This window comes from Bipolaris sorokiniana, assembly GCF_000338995.1.
Source record: "Bipolaris sorokiniana ND90Pr unplaced genomic scaffold COCSAscaffold_4, whole genome shotgun sequence".
Taxonomy (NCBI): domain Eukaryota; kingdom Fungi; phylum Ascomycota; class Dothideomycetes; order Pleosporales; family Pleosporaceae; genus Bipolaris; species Bipolaris sorokiniana.
The window spans coordinates 1-18,191 of NW_006911898.1; the positions used below are offsets into that span (position 1 = coordinate 1).

At 50.4% G+C, this 18,191-nt stretch overlaps 9 protein-coding genes across 9 annotated transcripts; 8 read left to right on the forward strand and 1 right to left on the reverse strand.

The window, feature by feature from the left end:
- The first annotated feature begins 2,226 nt into the window (after window positions 1-2,226).
- Window positions 2,227-3,769, forward strand: COCSADRAFT_34649 (uncharacterized protein). Its single transcript, XM_007699273.1, has one exon. The coding sequence runs from the start codon at window positions 2,312-2,314 to the stop codon at window positions 3,728-3,730; it is 1,419 nt and encodes a 472-aa protein (XP_007697463.1). The 5' UTR covers window positions 2,227-2,311; the 3' UTR covers window positions 3,731-3,769.
- Window positions 3,770-4,572: 803 nt separating this feature from the next.
- On the forward strand, window positions 4,573-6,552 carry COCSADRAFT_137300 (uncharacterized protein; the record flags this gene model as incomplete). The annotated part of the gene is made up of 2 exons (XM_007699458.1): window positions 4,573-6,348; window positions 6,401-6,552. Exons 1-2 carry the CDS (start codon window positions 4,764-4,766, stop codon window positions 6,550-6,552), a joined length of 1,737 nt encoding a protein of 578 aa, XP_007697648.1. The 5' UTR covers window positions 4,573-4,763.
- Window positions 6,553-7,015: 463 nt separating this feature from the next.
- On the reverse strand, window positions 7,016-8,055 carry COCSADRAFT_158226 (uncharacterized protein; the record flags this gene model as incomplete). Its single annotated transcript, XM_007699459.1, has 3 exons — window positions 7,016-7,041; window positions 7,095-7,765; window positions 7,826-8,055. The coding sequence occupies 3 exons, from the start codon at window positions 8,053-8,055 to the stop codon at window positions 7,016-7,018; spliced, it is 927 nt and encodes a 308-aa protein (XP_007697649.1).
- A 123-nt stretch (window positions 8,056-8,178) lies between these two features.
- COCSADRAFT_34651 (uncharacterized protein) lies at window positions 8,179-9,408 on the forward strand. Its single transcript, XM_007699274.1, has one exon. The coding sequence runs from the start codon at window positions 8,383-8,385 to the stop codon at window positions 8,983-8,985; it is 603 nt and encodes a 200-aa protein (XP_007697464.1). The 5' UTR covers window positions 8,179-8,382; the 3' UTR covers window positions 8,986-9,408.
- Window positions 9,409-10,265: 857 nt separating this feature from the next.
- COCSADRAFT_294534 (uncharacterized protein) lies at window positions 10,266-11,365 on the forward strand. Its single transcript, XM_007699460.1, has 2 exons — window positions 10,266-10,808; window positions 10,858-11,365. The coding sequence occupies exons 1-2, from the start codon at window positions 10,427-10,429 to the stop codon at window positions 11,088-11,090; spliced, it is 615 nt and encodes a 204-aa protein (XP_007697650.1). The 5' UTR covers window positions 10,266-10,426; the 3' UTR covers window positions 11,091-11,365.
- A 696-nt stretch (window positions 11,366-12,061) lies between these two features.
- Window positions 12,062-13,167, forward strand: COCSADRAFT_294447 (uncharacterized protein). The gene is made up of 2 exons (XM_007699461.1): window positions 12,062-12,389; window positions 12,448-13,167. Exon 2 carries the CDS (start codon window positions 12,526-12,528, stop codon window positions 13,111-13,113), a length of 588 nt encoding a protein of 195 aa, XP_007697651.1. The 5' UTR covers window positions 12,062-12,389; window positions 12,448-12,525; the 3' UTR covers window positions 13,114-13,167.
- Window positions 13,168-14,099: 932 nt separating this feature from the next.
- COCSADRAFT_34658 (uncharacterized protein) lies at window positions 14,100-15,802 on the forward strand. Its single transcript, XM_007699275.1, has 2 exons — window positions 14,100-14,898; window positions 14,960-15,802. The coding sequence occupies exons 1-2, from the start codon at window positions 14,190-14,192 to the stop codon at window positions 15,484-15,486; spliced, it is 1,236 nt and encodes a 411-aa protein (XP_007697465.1). The 5' UTR covers window positions 14,100-14,189; the 3' UTR covers window positions 15,487-15,802.
- A 1,020-nt stretch (window positions 15,803-16,822) lies between these two features.
- Window positions 16,823-17,128, forward strand: COCSADRAFT_62509 (uncharacterized protein; the record flags this gene model as incomplete). Its single annotated transcript, XM_007699455.1, has 1 exon — window positions 16,823-17,128. A coding segment is annotated over one exon (306 nt), but the record flags the coding sequence as incomplete, so codon positions are not given.
- A 12-nt stretch (window positions 17,129-17,140) lies between these two features.
- On the forward strand, window positions 17,141-17,410 carry COCSADRAFT_71323 (uncharacterized protein; the record flags this gene model as incomplete). The annotated part of the gene is made up of 1 exon (XM_007699462.1): window positions 17,141-17,410. A coding segment is annotated over one exon (270 nt), but the record flags the coding sequence as incomplete, so codon positions are not given.
- Between the last annotated feature and the right edge of the window lie 781 nt (window positions 17,411-18,191).

Sequence of the window (18,191 nt, forward strand, 5' to 3'; positions counted from 1 at the left end):
TGGGAGACCACAAACAGTAGAGCATCTACTTCTATACTGCGGCTTTTATAGCGCAGAAAGAAACCAGCTTAAAAAGACTCTAAACCAAAAAGTACTTAAACTCCCACTCTTACTCCATACTACGAGCGGTATAGAAGCTACTCTAGCTTTTATTACTAGCACGAAGATAGGAACAAGAAAGTGGCACCTAGGCCAGGAGGGCTAGAAGGAACAAAAACAAGAAAGAAACAGCAAGAAAGAAAGAAAAAGAAGAAAAAAAGAAAAAAAAGAAAAACAACGTTTGCTTTTATTAGTACTATTTCCTATCCCCTAAGAGAGCTCGCTGGAAGGCAGCTTAGCCGCCCTACATCTCTCCCTATTACCAAACTGCTCTTTAGCACCAGGCATCTAGAAAGCTAGTAATAGCTTAGCTAGATAAAGGCCGAAGCACCCTAGCTACACTTTATAGCAGAAACCTCCAAATTGTAAATAAAAACTAGATAGAACGGCCTACGGCCAAAGTCTTACATAGCCAACGGCTGATACAGGACTATAATGGAATATATATAACTAGTAAGAAAGTACAATTTGAGTTGACCACAACGAGAGTAATAATGAAATCCATCCATTCTTATATCCTCATTACTTCTAGTCCTAGCTTCACGGTCTTCACGAAATAATCCCTGTATCTTCTGAAGCCCCTGAAGACATCTAGTCACGTGTGAGAGTGTCCTCACATACTAGCGCGGGATACTTAGTCTTGGCGTGAAGCCAGTCACGTGATCTTCGCCCCGCGATGATCATTACCTTCTGACGTGGACGTCCTTAGGCCTTCAGCCATCTCGTCATTTGTCAAGGAGAGAATCCTTCTTGTTACTTGTAACAATTAGTCTTGTCAAAACCTCCTAAAGCACGCCAACTCCACTGCATCGCCAGACAAGATTCACGGAACACTAATGTAGTACTCGCCTGCCTTAGTACGGACCAGGACAGAGAAGTATAGACCCAAACCCCGTGTAACACTAAGCTAGATATAAAAGATTTAAAAGTATAAGTTTTAAAGATAGCTAAAAGCTTAAGTATCTATTATAATTCTCTATAAAATCTTTGAAAATTACTATATTAAGATTTAGTATATATAGCTAGTATATTTAAGAAGTTAAACTAATATTTAAAGAAAGATTGTATTTTATAACATCTTTTTATAAAATAAAGCTATAAAAAAGGTTTAGTTATATTATAAATTAGCTTTAATTTATATATATCTTAATTTTAGAATATAAAAAATATTTATATAGATCTATAACTATAAGAGTTATAGATCTAGATAAATAGAGTAACTTTGATATTAGAACTTTTCTAATATCTCTTATAGTTATTAAGTTATACTATCTTAAAATAATAGGTTTTCTTAGTATTTTGCAGGCATTTTGCGCGCATTACGCGACTCCGCGCACGACGCGCACGGGCACGTTACTCGGGCCCAAGGATGGCGTCCCGCCACCCATGCTGCGCATGGGCCCTCGCAAGCTTAGGGCCCCTGAGCTCAACGATAAATATACGCTCAACAATAATACCACTATTCATAGGCCTCTATAACAACAAATACAAATCTTTTTGCGTAGAAAAAATGCCACGATGTGCTAGAGCACCTACTAGTTACGAGAAATTCACTAGGGAAATAGCTGACGCCGTCGTTGAGCTGAGACGCCTCCGCAAGCCTAACCTCTCAGAATACGCGCGACTACACAACCTGCCATATCAACGCCTACACAGGGCTTTTAATGGTGGCAACAACAGATCCACGCGCGCGCCTACAAATAGGAAGCTCTCTAACGTGCAGGAAGCTTCTCTTGTATACTATCTTGACGCTGTCGACGCCGTAGGCTTCGGCGTCACCAAGTACATGGTCGAGGCTCAAGCTAACCACCTTCTGAAGCAAGCCTTTGAGGACGCCATTGACTCTGAACCCGATATATTAGATCCTGCAGAGCCGCCTGTCGTCGGCCAGGACTGGGCTCGCCGCTGGCTTAAGCGGCATACGAAATATACAAGATTAAGAAGCCAGCCAATTGAGCTTACGCGCAAGCTGGCACAGGACCTAGAGGCCTTGCAACGATGGTTTACGCAGTTAAAAGAGCTTGTAGACTTACTTGGTATACAGGAGGAGGATCTATATAATATGGACGAGACTGGCATCCGGATTGGCATCTCGAAGAGGCAGGCTGTCTACACGCAACATGGACGCGACGTCCTTGTGCCAACGTCTAATAATAGAGAGCTCGTTAGCCTTGTAGAGTGTATTTCTGCGTCTGGTCATTCAATCGCGCCTATGATTATTGTCAAGGGCAAATCAATCCTTGATTATTGGGCAACTGATCTTCCTGACGATTACTTTATCAATACTACATCCTCAGGCTATTCAACAGATCTGACAGCTTTCCACTGGATCCAGCACTTTGAGAAACAAACAAAGGCTCGTACGAAAGGACTATGGAGGCTCCTACTCCTCGACGGCCATGGGTCTCATGATACGCGCGAATTTTTGGAGTACTGTGAGCTCCATCGTATACTCGCAGTTGCGCTCCCCCCACATACGACGCATCTTTTACAGCCACTAGATGTGGGCTGCTTTCAGCCATTGAAATGGTATCATGGAAAGACGCTTGACTGGGCGGCGCGTACGGGCGCTAAAGAGATCACAAAGGACGACTTTTTCGCTACTCTCGATGAAATAAGACGTCAGACATTCACCTACAACACAATACGAAGTGGCTGGCGACGTACAGGGCTAGCTCCATGGGCTCCAGAAGTCGTCCTTGCCGCCGTCAGACTTATAGAGGTGCCCCGCGTGGATCTACAGCCAGCAGAAGTCTACAGAGACAACGCTGGAGCTCCAGACGACCTCCAGGACTGGAGGACTCCGCGTACGACACGCGTACTCAACAATCAACTCACAGAGTTGCAACAGCGTCTTTGGGAGGACTACGATGTTGACGACGATTTGCTCAGCGCCCTAGACACTACTTACAAAGGCGCCCTCGCAATGGCCCAGGCTACTCAAGGACTTACCAAAGCTCTACAGCAAACAAAGGCTGCTGAGATTGCTCGTGCAGAGCGTCGTGAGAGAGCTGTTCATAGACGTCGCCTAAACGAGGGAGGACCTTTATACGCCAAAGACGCCAGACGAATGGTAATTGAAAGAGAGCAAGACGAGCTTATAGAGATACAAAGGAAGCTCCAAGAGCGCAATCTCAAGTCTATAAAGCGCCTAATTACTGCGCTTAAGCTCTCTACAATACGACGTCTTGGTAAGCTGTCTGCAAGGCGACATATAGAGGGGACAACTATACAACGTACGTTAGGCCTCCGACAATATGATATCTCGTCGCTAAGAGAAAGTGCGCAGAGCTCCTGGCGTCTAATTAATAGTAGATCTATTGCAGAGAGGTGGCGCAGATCTATTATATACGATCCGACAGGTGCTGCATGGCTAGGCTTAGCAGCCCGACAGCCCTACGACCCATATACTATATACATTGCCACACGCGACACGACAGCTCTTAAAGTACGTCAGCAGCAGGAGAGAGCTCAGGCGGAGGAGGTGGCTATGTTTGATACGCAACAGACAGCTGAGCAGGACGCTGAGAGCTCGGAGGAGAGCTCTGTTGGCTATTCATCGCCACTGTCGCGCTTCTACAACGACGACTTACTCGACGAGCACCACTCTAATAAGGCTAGGGACTTGTAAATAGTAGCTTATATATGTACTTAATAATCGCTTCCGAATCGATTTTATAAAAATTTACTAGCTACTAAATAACTGCGATTTAAACGTTTGTAATTATTGTTTGAGCGTATATTTATCGTTGAGCTCAGGGGCCCGAGTATGTACGGCGGTAGTACGAAGTAGCTAGTTTTGGATGATGCAACAGCTACGGTGGTCAGTGCACCAGCATCGGTGCATCACCCAAAACTAGCTCCTTCGTATATGAGATCTCGGAACCTTTGCGGTGCTCGTTTTGATCCTGGTATCGAGGCAACGTCATGTTTGCATCGGGAGATCCAATCATTGGTCGCCAAGAGCCGTTAGGCAATGATCGTGTACGGCATCTGGCATCGGGCCGATGGCTCCATCCCGTCACTGTCCGACCCTCCGTCCCTCCGTCTGCCAACAATGACATAGGTCGACTTTTAAGACATGATCAGCCTTGTCCATGGGTGATTTTTCACATTCGGCGTTATGCCGGTGACTAGTACAGGCCGTCATCCTCCGACTCTCCTTCGGCTCCGTTTCCAAACAATGGCATAGCCTGACTACTGCAGGGGCATAAGTTGCTTATGCAGCGTAGTTCTGTTCATACCGGGGAAGGCAAGATGTATTAGGCGAGACAGATGCTACCGCATTAGGTAATTAGCGCAGCGGGATTCTTTCCTTTCTCCTTGCCAAGTCTGTCCACCGGTTCCCGTCTGCTCCCCTTGCAATGCTTTCGGTTGCACAAGTTCGTTCACCATACCGTATAGATTACAGGGCGTTCCTGTTAGAGCATTCTAACACGTACTCAGTTCGGCACCGGGTAGCTCAATATCCATAGCGGGAATATCTTGGTATATACCACGCGGAGCTGGGTAGATCCGGGAGCCGGAAGCTACTGACAATCTCCCAAACCAGATCTCTGGGCAAACCCTAATATACAGATCGCTTTAATAAGAGATGCATATGCTGAACAAAGTTTTACCTTACGCCTTTCTACCAAAACGTCTGCCTATCTTTGAGATCTACGATGCGCCTCTTACAGATCGCCAACTCGCTTCTGGCGGGGCTCGCCTTGGAAGCGACAGCGACTTCGACTTCAACGCCCTCTCCGAAATATCCTCCATCAGTCAAAATAAAGAACGGCACTTTGTCTGGTGTGCATAATACCGCCTTCAATCAGGATTTCTTCTTAGGAGTTCCCTACGCCACCCCTCCCATTGGGAAGCATCGTCTTAGACGACCGGAGCCGGCGCAAGCTTGGAATGGCACGAAAAATGCCAGTACTTACGGTCCTTGGTGTGTCGGGACCCCGCCAGGAATCGTAGATCTTCCTGGCTTCGCACAAGCTTCTGAGAAATTCTTAGCCAAAAGTGAAGATTGTCTCCAATTGAACATCGTACGACCCGCGAGTCTGCTCCCAAAGTACAAGCGACTGCCCGTCCTGGTTTGGTTCCATGGAGGCGGCATGGCTAGTGGCAGTGGTGTTGATGAACGCTACAACGGGTCATTCTTGGTTCAAGAGTCAGTTGAGATGGGCACCCCCATCATCTACATCAGTATCAACTACCGACTAGCTACGTTTGGATTCCTGGCCGGCTCAGTAATTGAAAAGGCTGGTTTAACAAACATTGGCCTGCGTGATCAGCGCCAGGCATTGCTTTGGATTAAAGAGAATATCGACGCGTTCGGTGGCGACCCCAATAAGGTGACAATATTCGGAGAGTCAGGTGGTGCTTTCGCTGTGGGGCTACAACTCATTGCCTTTGGAGGACGAGGTGAAGACCTCTTTCACGGAGCAATCATGCAAAGTGGCAGTCCGCCTCTAGCTCGCACGATTTTCAACGCTCAGGGTCGAGAGGAGGAGTTTCAGAAAATTCTTACTGCAACCGGGTGTTCCCAATCTCAAGATGTTCTCGCTTGTCTGCAAGCTGTACCGACAGACGTCCTGTCACGTGCAAGTTCTTCAAATACTCAGGCCCCAGTCCTTTTCACCGCCAACGACGATATTCTCCCAGAGCTTCCATCCAGACTGCTCGACGAGGGTCGTATTGTAAAGGTCCCCGTTATAGCCGGCATAAACAGAAACGAGGGGACTACAATTCTGGCACTGATGCTCTCCGCTAGCAATGCAACGCTTAACACCTTCGAAGACTTCGCGGCGGTGATCGCGGACCGTGGTTTCCCTCCTGCTGCAGTGCGAAAACTTTGGGACCTGTATGGAGATGAGGTCACAAACCCCACGGAAGCTGGCCTGGGTGATGTTCTACCATCCAAGTATGGCTCCGAATTTCCCCGCGTGTCGCTGTTTGTGGGAGACGACAAGTTTGGCTTTACTAAACGCTACACGAACCAGGTTTGGGACGCAGCGGGCGTTCCAAGCTACAGTTATTTCTTCGATATCGCGCCTGACAAGGCATACTTGGATCCCGCTATATACGGTGTGCCACATGTCTCGGAGATTCCCTATGTCTTTGGCAACGCGAATGGTGTAGGGTGGGAAAAGAATCCAATTCCCCAAGGGCCTGACAATGCCGCTAACCTCAAGATGGTTAAACTTATCAGTCGAATGTGGATCAGCTTTGCTGCTTCAGGTTCGCCTAACAATCACAAGGGTAAGTGTTTTCTATTCATCTTTTGACGTTTGCTTGCTGAACAGTATTACAGTAGCCGATGTGAAGTGTGAATGGCCAGTATGGTCAAGTGCCGATGCTAAAAGTGCATGGTTCAAACTATCGGGTCTTACTACACAAGAGGACAACTGGCGTCAGGAAGCCATGGACCTTAACATAGAATTGACTAAGGGGAGAGAGTGGTAGCGTGGATGACTGCAGCTTTGACTCGAGCTTTACTCTCAATAATAACAACACCACTACACTGGAGCTCTCTCCGTTGCGCACTGAATTGGAAGATTGGACAGCATGACTTGAAGTGTTTGCAGGAGACCGTTTTCGATTCCTGCCAGCTCTTTTCACTTCGCCTTTGTACCCAATTGCGCGGTTAACATCCTTCACTTGCACGCGAACCATCTATCGTGGTACGTTCCCAAACCATCTTGCGATGAAGATCGAACTGAATGCTTCGAAGTAAATGTAACTGGTGCCAGGGTTGTGTGTGGAGAATGCTGGAAGCTCGTCAATCAAGCTATGGATAAATTGATGGTATCAAGTACGCCCAACGCCTCGCCTTGTGTACGGTGCAATGCAGTCTAGGAAATCCTTTTCATGTCCAGTTCACGTGGTGTTTTTCCAATCGATCGCCCAAGAGTGTGAAAGGCAGGATTTAGCGACGCAGGCAGCGGCCCCAGGCTGTGATTTTGTCAGGACTTATTTCGCTTCAAAAGGACATGATGAAGACTTACCAGGTAACCCACAGCCAAACCCAACGAAGATGTAAAGCAAGAACAAACACACCACAAACAACAACACCATCAACTTGACATTTTTCCACCACATCTTCCTCCGCAGCGTGCGACTCCTCACACGAAAATCTCTCGCGTTCTCGCCCAGCCGACCCGTCTTGTCGACAAGCACGCTCATGTGCTCTCCACGCTCGAGCACGCGCTCGATATTCTCCGTCATGATCTCCCTCACGCCATCGATTTCGCGCTGCGCCGTGCGTAACGCATCCTCCTGCCCGGCCAGCGTGCCTCCCTGATGCATCATAAGCCGCTTCAACTCGGCATTAAAGCTCGCGCACCCATAACTCGGCAGCTCTCCGAAAGCGGTATCATCGACATCGAACTGCGCGAAGAACTTGTCCTGTAGGGTCTGCAAGAAGCCGTACGGGACGCCTTTGCCCGCGGCTTTCTCCGCGACCACGAGGAAGATAAGGCGGCCTGGAGACTTGGAGTTTGCGGGCTTGCGCATGAGCAGGTGGACAGAGTGGGTGTCTTTGTCGTAGGAGCGGCGGGTTTCGGGCGGGTTCTCTTTGGCGATCAGGGGCAGGATCATGGAGATTAGGGAGGAGGCATTGGAGCTGGCGGAGGCGGTGTGTTCGGCAAGGACGGTGGTGTCGTGGGCGATGCATGCACTGGATATTGCTGTTAGTATGCAATGTGGAAATTCTGTCGCCATGAGAATAGAGGCGTACTAAAGCAGCGAGGTGGAGCTAGACGAAGAAGCCATGGTTCTGTGCTTCTTTCCTGCGCGCAACGGCTTCTTCGGGCTTGACGATGGTGATCTGGACGTGTTCTTGGTAGGCGAGATGAGGCCGCGGGATAGCAATGTGCTGTGTTCGCCGGTGCCGTCGTGGTGTTGTGCGACGATGGTGAGTGGAGGACCGTGGAAGCTGGGGATGCTGCCTCGAGCCGGGCGCGTCATCGCCAAGACGTGCGCTGATGCACGGAAAACGTGGGTGAAGACGCGCTAGGGCTGCAGGGCGGGCCGCGGCTTCTTCTCGTCTCGTCGCGACTGGTCGGGCTGTCTTCTAGCATACGTGCAAGGCAACAAGGAAATCGGCGTGTGCAGTGGAAGAGGTGTTTGCGCGCTGGCAGAATTGGAGTTGAAAAGTGCAAACGCTGTTTGTTTGGGAACGCAGTTGCGTTGGGTGACACAGAGCCAATTTCAACCTTCGCCGATTTCACTTTGACGTCGTATATTTACGCGCAAGCCACATCCCTGCCTGCAACACCACGACACCACGACACCATGGTGCGCGTCAAGTACCGCTATCTGGTGGTGAACTTCCTCTACCCAGAACCCATCGCGAAGAGCAAGACGCCGCTTCCCGATCTTGTACAGATCCACGCGCCCACGCCCGATGCTTTCCATACCGGCACCCTCATGCGCTTGATACGTGAAGGCGTCGAGGATCTTTATGGCGATTATGGCGCAGGCATGGTGTCTACGGGACTCAAAGGTTTGCTGCTTGGGATCTTCAGTGTACATTTTACTTACTTTCTTCCAGTCAACTACTGGTCTCCCTCCACATCCACCGCAATCATCCGCTGTCCCCGCGACCACTACGAAATGGTCTGGGCCGCACTCACATACACCACACGTCTACCCAAGCCCGCCGATGTACCAGTCGTAATGAGAGCTGTGCGCGTGAGCGGTACAATCAAGAAGGCGGAAGAAGAGGTAATACGACGGTCGCAGCTTATCATCCGGAGGGCAAAGGCCGCAGAGGCGAAGACGCCCATGCTGGAAAGTGTGGAGAAGGCAGCAGACGAAGCGAGGAAGAATGAGCGCGACGTTTTGGCGCTGGTGGATCGAGGCAGCGAGGATGACGATGAGGATATGAGTGACTGAAGCGAATTGAGAACTGCGTGCTTCACAGCCCTACACCCTATACACAGATTACGTGGTCGACGGGAAGGAACTTGTTGAAAGTATTGGCATTAACGCTCTGCGCATAAATTTCTCAGAGGTAGACGTACTCCTGGCTCAAAGGTAAGGCTTCGGTCCCCAACCTGGGCCTCGTCATACCGCCCTCACGGCTATACGCTGGACGACTAAACCGAAGCGAGAAGAAATTCCCGCGCATTCGCCGCTGGTGTTCCCAACGTCTCACAACGTTTGGCCACACTCACCTCTTATCACGACGTATTGCGTCTCGCCAGCCTTTGTGCATGCAATTTTCTTCGCGCAACCTCAGTCTCGCCGACATCCTCATCCTCGTCCGCAACGCAGTGTTCGCAGTTTTCCCACCGATGTGAGAAGCAAGGGGTACTGGCGTCTTTATCCGCTCTAGATCAGATCAGGATTGAAGGCACCTCGAGTTCTGAACATGTCGTGGACTTCTGACGCGCTGTGAGATGTTCTTGAAGCTCAGCTGCGTTCAGAATCGACGACTTTGACTTACAATGGACAAGGCCCTAAGTGGAATGTAGCCCTCGATAACGAATATGAAGATGTCATCTGGAGCCGAGCCGATGTCGCCGTGACGTATCGGCACCTCCAGCGCGCACTGCCTTGTCCTTCGAACAGACGCCTCTGTCCATCAGCATGGGCAGCCTCGCATATTCGACCGAGCGCGGCAAACGGGCAGACGACGTACTGGGCTAGGAGGCTTGGATTCTGGCATACCCGATTGCACAAGCTGTGTTCGACACGGGCAGGGCAGGAAACAACTGCTCCGCCAGGCGGATAGCAGCTGGCGGGGCTGGCCAACCGGAGAGGGAAAATGATGCCTTGGACTGGCTCGCACCTCGAACGGACGAGTTGCGGGACCTGACGGACTCTCGTCGCGCAGTATCCATCCGGCATCGGCTGGCACTTCTTTTTAGCCTCCTTCGACACCTCCGTGCGCGGTGCCGGACTATCTCGTCCGTTGAGTACACCGACACTGCAACGAGTACACGAAAAGCATCGCCTGTTGCTCTTCAGAAGCATGGCTGTGTTCCATACATTTGGTGTCATTTCTCTCATGCGACTTGGGGTACGCCGCGGCTGTCTCACCTCTGGTCAACTACGGCCTAGGACACATCTCAGGCGACCGCCTGAGGAGCTGGCAGCATATGTGCATCGTCACCGGCGCGGTCACGATATTATGCAGCTTCGTCGGTCTCGCATGCATGCCCTCTGATCCTGCTTCGGCGAAAGGCTTCGACGAGCGGGAAAGACACATCGCGATTTCACGAGTCGTTGAAAACAATACCGGCGCACGGTGCCGACACGAAGCGCAAATGCGGGAAGCAATCTGCGACATCAAGTTCTGGCTGCTGTTCAGCACAGTGTTCTTGATACTGTAATGATAGCGAACGGCCCTGGGTCTAGCTTCTTTCCAATCATCATCAGCGGCTTTGGCTTCAGTCGACTCAACCCACTACTGCTGACACTCCCTGCCGGCATCGTCATCGGCACGATCGAGCTTGGGGTGCCATACATTGCCTGTCGTGTTGACAACATTCGAGCATGGCTGATTGTCATCTGCCAGTGCGGCACGATCGCGGCTTCATTGCTGCCGTGGCTCTTACCTAGAGACGAGAAAAGCGACTTGCTCTTTGCTTGCTACATTCTCGCGTCATACAGCGGCGGATACGTGGTGTTGATGGGCCTGCAGGTCGCGAACACGGCAGGACACACGAAGCGATCGGCCACATCTGCAGGCATGTTTGTAGGACACTGTCTTGGTGAGTCTAGTTGCCCGTGCCTTTTAAATGATGCTGACGTCTCACCCAGGGAATGTTATGGGTCCGATGTTGTTCAAACCTGAGGATGCACCCACATACGCGCCAGGATTCATCGCGGTGCTGGCGACTTCGTCAGCGGCTGCACTGCTCGCTAGAGTGTACCGCTCCCTTTGCATTCGAGACAACTGCCATCACGACGGAAGTGGCACGCAAAAGTGCGCCAAACGTACCCTCGATGATGTTGGGGACAGAAAGAAACGCCAGTTCAAATACGTTTTCTAGTCGTACTTTGAGGTGTACCGCAGCTTCATAGAAGTAGTGTCCAGTTCCTACAATGTCAAAACCTCCGCCCTACAGGGTACTATGTCGGACAACTCAGGTAACGATGACACGCAGAGAACAAATAGAAGGGATGAAAAAGGTCAGATTGTAATCCCAGCGCTTGATCTGGGTCACGGAACACACAGCTTCTCACCACAGCGTATTGTCATGGCGTCATTCACTTGGTTGTTTCCTGTGTCGCTGACAGATCGACTGGCAATATTGTGACTGGAGGGACTGCTGCTGACCCTGCTCCACAGCTGCTCTCCAACTTCCTTGTTTAAGAAGCATCTCACTTCTCTAGGGACTCGCTTGGACACGTCGATACAGAACTGAAACGATAACGTTCGCTGCTCCAAGAGACCAAAATCCGTGCCATTGTGCAATCCACCCTTCGTGGACAGACTGGTAATTGTGCGCTATGATGTGTCACATGCTCGTTCGCTGATTTCGGGTAGTTTGCCGGCATTGACTCACTATTCATCCTACACTCAGCATTGCCTGGACGACAATGTGGACAGAACATCTTCTCTTGGCATTCGCTGCGCTCATCATGCTGGGCTTGGCAGTCCAATATGCACGAAGCTTGAGGCAGCTCCTTCGGGACAGCTCTACCCGCAGGCACAGCCCATGGATGTCTCGTCAGCTGGCAGGCAACAAATTCGATTAGTTGATGGCGACCTCCTGGTCTCAGAATAATCTAGTCGAGGCGTTTCGGAGGGCACTTCTATCCAGTGACACTTTGCTAGGTGCAAGTCTTAACAGCATCCCTTGTGCCGATTTGACACAGTCTTTAACTTAATTACATGGAAACTTGCGAGATAGGGCTTGGAAGGTCAGCAAATGCATTCAATCCCCCTTCAACGCCCGTATGATTCCCGGATGATGGAGCCTGAACAAAGCAAGTGCGGCCTGCTGACCCTGCTGCCGATCATGCTAATGAATTTTCAAACCAATTGCTAACGTCGATGCTGATGTGTCAGTCATATCCTTAGTTTACTTTGCCATTAGCTTACTTTGCGATATTGAACTACGATAATCAGTTGTATCGTGGGGTACGGAAGACGTCCTGACCGCTATCAACCACTGACGGCTACTCCTCTCAAGTCAGCTTTGCAACCCATAGAGTGCGGGGCTACTTTTCTCGCTCCAGAACCATCCTGACAGGAGCCGTGGTCCTCCGTTCAGCTTCGTAGTAAATTCTATCGAGCCTGACGCTGACACGTAAAGGAGTAAAATACGGGCAGGAGAGCCTAGCGGGTAGGTAACAGTCTAAGCTATCGGAAGTTACGTCGGCAGCCACGCTAAACTCCCAAAGGAAGAGAATAAGCCCATCGTGCTTGTTTCTGCACTTCATGCTCCAGCGCGTGTGCATATCCAACACCAGCAGGCAAGCATGTTCCCCCTCATGCGCCTTCCTACCGAACTACGCACGGAAATCTACACGTATGCTCTACTGCCTAGCGATCACATGATATCGCGAGGAACTCTACCGCACATTGGGAGCTTGCGCTACCGATATAGCGGCCTTCTGAAGTTGCTGACGGAAAGATGCAACACCCGTCTCGTTGGGTGCAAGGACTATGAATGCCGACATCGGTCGATGCAGCACGAACATACCATCAAAGCCATGCGAGCGGACGAGTTCGCGTTCGGACTCTTCCTTACGAGCAAGCAGGTCTCCTACGATGCTAGCAAGATCTTCTTCGGGGAGACGCACTTTGTCTTCGAAAGCAGATTCGACCTGCATGTCTTCTTGCAGGCTAACAAGCATGCAAAACTTGTGAAAAGCCTGACCTTCAATGGCCGTAAGAGTTACGGACCTCACAGTAGACAAGTAAAGGCACGCTTTACGACATGGAAACTCCGCTCGGAAAGCTCCTGGGGTCCCACCGTGTCGGCCTCTATCCGGGAACTAGCCGAACATTGCCCAGAACTCGCCTACATCGAATTGCTCGACAACCGCGGCTGCGACTCTGCTTAGAACACGATCGATTTGCGAACCAATGGCTTCACCAGCTGGGAAGAAGTGCAGTGTATCAGCAGCATGAGACTGCAGGGCTTCAGCTACATGCTGCCCGACGTGGAGCGCTACAGAGCCCTGGCTGCTCGGGGACTGGTGCTAGCATGCACGTATTTTGATTGGCCTCTCCAACACCAGAACGTGCTCCGGGAAGCAGCAGAAGTACATATTCGCAAGAATTTGGAGCATATGAGGTTAGGCTGACAAGTTTCTCGCGGTGTCGCTGGTACGCCTAGTTCCTGTAGTGACTCGGCAGGCGATTGGGTCTGGTGTAAGCCCAGAAGTACCATGTATAGTCACGTGGTTACCTACTGACTAATAACGCTGTATTTAAACTTGCTCTTTGCATTACATACTACACAACACAATGTACTTCACATCTACTCAACTGCTTACATCTGGATATGGCAGAAGTGCATCAGAAGTGTCGCTTTGTCGGGGCTCGGTTGATCTGACCACGTGCTCAAGAAGCGCGATCGCCAAAACGGCTATCTATCTCAGTGCAACAACTAACGAGCCGCCTTTGAGCCGATCCATGCAATGCTGATCGATCTGTCGCTTGCGATGCTCTCCATACCCAGTGATGAGCTGTAGCGCTGGCTGCAGACGCCATGTTCTGACCCAAGAGCCGAACGTCACCTTAGACGCGGCGGGCAGGAGCCCAAGGAACAGCCGGCGGCACAAACGCGCCCGCGGGTCCGTAAGCGCAGCGACAGCCGCCTCAATAAGCGCAGTTAATCCTGTTATGATCGCTCATCCGCTCGTCGCTGCATGGTCTTGAGTCGACCCTTGTTCACTCAATTAGTGCTGCACTGCTTCGTGTGCGCGCCGCTGTTATCTCCTTGTAGCCATTGCAGGCCACCTCTGTTTCCTTACATACTGGGGTCACCCTCGGACAGGGGCATTCGAAATAAACAAGTGCGCGCACCACTGATCACCACAACGCTGCCTGGAGATTTGCTATCCACTTCAAACTTGTTGATTAACACCATTGCGCGGATGCCGTCGTAGCGCATGACCGACGTCTTACCCGGTGTATGCGCCTATCAGGAGTTCATATCAGTGCATTCATTGTGAGTTGCGAGCTGCAGACTCTTGACTTCTTCGAGCGCATCACCAAAAATCACCAAAGCCACAGGACTGAGCAGGGTATGTCGGCCACATCGCAATCATCGTCTCCGAAAAGGTCTTTCACAGCCGTGAACAGCGAAGGCTCGTTGCGGATGGCTCGTGAACCACTTGCCCCGAGCGCACGTCAACGCCCAACTCAACGACATGAGCGACAGCCATGTGATCACTACGTCCGGAATGAGAACATCTCTAAATCAGGCGACCCCGCTAGTACGGCCTCGCCTCCTGGTAGCCCTAGGAAAAGACAGCGTTTCAGGTCCCCCAAGGAGAACACAAGTGCAGCAGGCCATCAGCACCGTCCACTGCTTCCCATAGATCAGCCGAGCGATCATGAACAAGGATCGAACGCCGATCCTCAGCAGTACGATGGCGATAAGGAGATGCGCGACTCACAGCCCATCGGGGCAGGCCACGACAACATGCCAGCAAGGTCAGCTCCATATTCGTCTACGGGCGAGGTAAATGGAGTCGAGGCAAGAAGCTTGACGGACGCTGGCCGAACGGCCGTGCAGTCCAACCTTAAGAGAAGGAAAAGGCAGTTTGCCAGTCGAACCAAAACTGGCTGCGGAACATGTCGAAGGCGGAAGAAGAAATGCGATGAAGGGAAGCCCGAATGTATGTTGACGTTCGCGGTAATGCATAAGAATGAGAACAGCTTGGCTAATACTCAACGTAGGTAGCAACTGCACTCGCACTGGGCACTTGTGCGAAGGCTATGCTAGCAAGGTCCCCTGCCAGAAGAACCATACAAGAAAACCTCCATCTCCACCGCAGGCTCGAGAGCAAAGAGATCGTGAACCGACTGAGGTCTATCATAGATGTCCCGGGCGCAATCAGTCCTCCATACCGCACTGCGCATCCACGCACAGCAACGACCAGCTGTATCCTGATGCCAGTGTCGATAGCAGGCTTATGAGCGCTCAAGCCCAACCCATTGTTGTTGAGGAGCACGAGTGTAGATCACTTCCGCCCATCAGCTGGAGGAGTCGCTGGAGCGAACCCGCGCGTTTTTCTGATCCCAGATGGTCAGCACCCTTACCTGCGCAGTGTTCTCAGTCATCAATGCCTACCCTTGACAGGACGCTGTCGAACCGATATGTTGTATCTGCATCACTGGTACCCCCTCCACGATCAAGCGTCGGTCAAGTGTACGACCATACGTTCCAGCGCATCAGCGGGACCGCCAATCACACGCCTACATAATATCGTTGGGAGCGTCGGCACTCGCCTGCGGCGAGTGTCAGCGCAGCTGACGTAGCTTAATAAGCTACGCCTTGGCACGGATAATAGCAAAGTAAGTGGGTGGTGATTAGATAATAGGCCCCACATTAGATCGTTTAGGATAAGCACGAGGTCGTGCTTACTTAGTGGAGATAAAGAGACCAATGGCGAATCAGGAGTCATAGATAGCTATTTACTTTAGGAAGCACTTGATATTAGGATTCGATGATTATGCTTACGCTCACAGGTAAGATAGCTATCGTCTAAAGAACTAGTTACTAAATATGTATGTTTGGTTGCATCGCTATCTTGCCTAACGTGATATAGAGTGGAGTTTACGTAAATCATAGTAGAGATTCGTTTCTCTAGCATCTAAGCTAAGAAAAGTTCTTAGGGCTTTACTTACCTGTAACGATGTTACAACTTCGCCAAGTATCGGACCAATCCCAGAGCCGGATCGGAGGTAGCATTCGCCGCCCTCTTCATCAACCACTCGTTGTGAGGTCGGATCCGAATCGGATCCGACTAAGATAAGTATATAAGGAGACACTCCCTGTAGCTAGCTCTGTAGACTTTTGATATCCTTTCGTACAAGGCCTATAGGTGTCTATTCGAATCAAGGCTCGTTTGATGTCCCACGCACTCCCATATGCCTCTGAGTGACACTACCGCCGATACTGATCCGAGTAGTCTTCAGACTTGCTATCAGTCAGGTAACTCAGTTTGAACTGACTGAACTGACTGCCAAGACTCAGTTCAGTCAGTCAGTCCTCGAGGCCGCTGGACATCAGTTCAGTCAGTTCAAAAGCCATCAGACTGACTGAACTGACTGATGTTGAACTAACATTAGCTCTTTTTAGAGCAGAAATTTGTAGCCGTAGTAACCACATTTAGTGCAGCTTCAAAGTCGCGCTAGTCTTAGATACATAACTAAACCCTAATCCTATAGCTAACTAATTAACTAGTTCTTAAGCTGAGATATGTAGCATTAAGCCAATTGGAGCTCATAGAGCTGCGCTAGCTACATTTAGCAAGCATTTCGCGTCGCGTCGCATCGCCTATGCTATACATACGACGGTATTAGTATAGTTACTACTGCTGCTATAATACTTTGTCACAATCTATGCAAGGCCGCAGAAGTAATAACCTTAGCTAAACCGAAGCAACAAGCCACAGTGACGGCAATAAGGATACACTACCTCAACAAGAAAAAGCAATCGCTGTACATTAGAAACAAATAAAGATGGCAAATAGCAGAGACAATACATATAATAATACACCGCACTTATATATACGACATACTTTTATCGTGTAATCTATGTCTACTCCCTCTAATTTAGGTCTTCGCCGCCTTGTAGAATACGATAAGCGCAATTCTCCTCTACTATCGCTATCGAACGCGCCTACTGTTGGCGATACTACGAGCGAGGCACAAGCTGATGAACTTGTGACGATATATGCGGATTTCCCCAACGATGGCGACGACGATTACGACGGGCTTGATTTCAAGCGTGTACCGTACCTTGAGCGGCGCCAAGTTGAACGCAGTAGTCGCGGTGGGCCAAAAAGCTGGATCTACCGCCACGGCTGGGCCGTCTGGCACCGCAAGCACAAGAAGAACTACTGGCTTTGCCGGTACTGCCATCAACAACGGAGGCAGGAGGCTTGCTATGAGGCTGACAGCACTACAAACGCCGGCCGACACCTCTCAAGTAACAAGCCTGGGCACTCACACGGGCCCAACGGACCTATACCAATCGCTAGCCGGGAGGGTAATATTATGGGCGCGCTTGCAAAGTCCCAAGTACATATTATGAGGTCGAAAGGGATAGAGGTATCGCAAGGGGTGGCAAACGAAATGGCAGCAAGCTTTTCAAACTCTCAATTCCAGGATGCCTTGAAGGACTGGGTAGTCGCGGACAACCAGAGCCTCCGCGTAATAGAAACGCCGGAGTTTCGAGCCATGATTGCGGCCGTAAGCCCGCTAGCCGAAGCCCTCCTTTGGCGTAGCCACCAAACGCTCCGCGATCATATTATTGCTGAGTATAACGCATACATACCAGCTGTTGCCAATTACCTTCGGGAAGCCCGGTCACTTATTCATGTGTCATTTAACAACTGGACTTCCACAGGTGGGCAGTATGCTTTTACTGGCCTCTGCGTACATTACCTTAATAGCGAGGGCAAGCTAGTTGACCATCTGCTTAGGTTGCCTGAGCTACACGGAGCGCACACTGGCAGTAATATTGCCGCTGTTGCAATAACAATACTTCGGCTATTTGGCATTAACAACAAGAGCGTTGGGTACTTTATGCTTGATAATGCAAGTAACAATAATACTGCAGTTGAGTCCTTAGCAGAGGAGTTTGGCTTTATCGCAAGCGAACGGAGGTTGCGGTGCTGCTGCCATATACTCAACTTAGGCGCGCAATTGGTAATCTGGGGTAAAGACAGTAGTGCGTACGAAAATGACGCCGCCCACCTTAAGGACGAGGAGAAGTACATGGATAAGTGGCGTAAACACGGTCCTATTAGCGTCCTCTTTGACGTAATTGCGTCTATCTGCACACCTCAAACTCGACAACTACTAGAGCGCCTACAGCGCGAGGAGGCAGAGTCTTTAGGTGTTACACCTCACATCCGACAGCTTGTTAAGCCTGTCAAGACCCGCTAGAATAGCTATTTTA

Bases quoted from the DNA above. Each gene is read 5' to 3' on its own strand.
- COCSADRAFT_34649 (XM_007699273.1), top strand. From the start codon at position 2,312: ATGATTATTGTCAAGGGCAAATCAATCCTTGATTATTGGGCAACTGAT.
- COCSADRAFT_34651 (XM_007699274.1), top strand. From the start codon at position 8,383: ATGGTGCGCGTCAAGTACCGCTATCTGGTGGTGAACTTCCTCTACCCA.
- COCSADRAFT_294534 (XM_007699460.1), top strand. From the start codon at position 10,427: ATGATAGCGAACGGCCCTGGGTCTAGCTTCTTTCCAATCATCATCAGC. The intron at 10,809-10,857 runs GTGAGTCTAGTT...CGTCTCACCCAG, and splicing joins GTTTGTAGGACACTGTCTTG to GGAATGTTATGGGTCCGATG.
- COCSADRAFT_294447 (XM_007699461.1), top strand. From the start codon at position 12,526: ATGTTCCCCCTCATGCGCCTTCCTACCGAACTACGCACGGAAATCTAC.
- COCSADRAFT_34658 (XM_007699275.1), top strand. From the start codon at position 14,190: ATGCGCCTATCAGGAGTTCATATCAGTGCATTCATTGTGAGTTGCGAG. The intron at 14,899-14,959 runs GTATGTTGACGT...TACTCAACGTAG, and splicing joins CGATGAAGGGAAGCCCGAAT to GTAGCAACTGCACTCGCACT.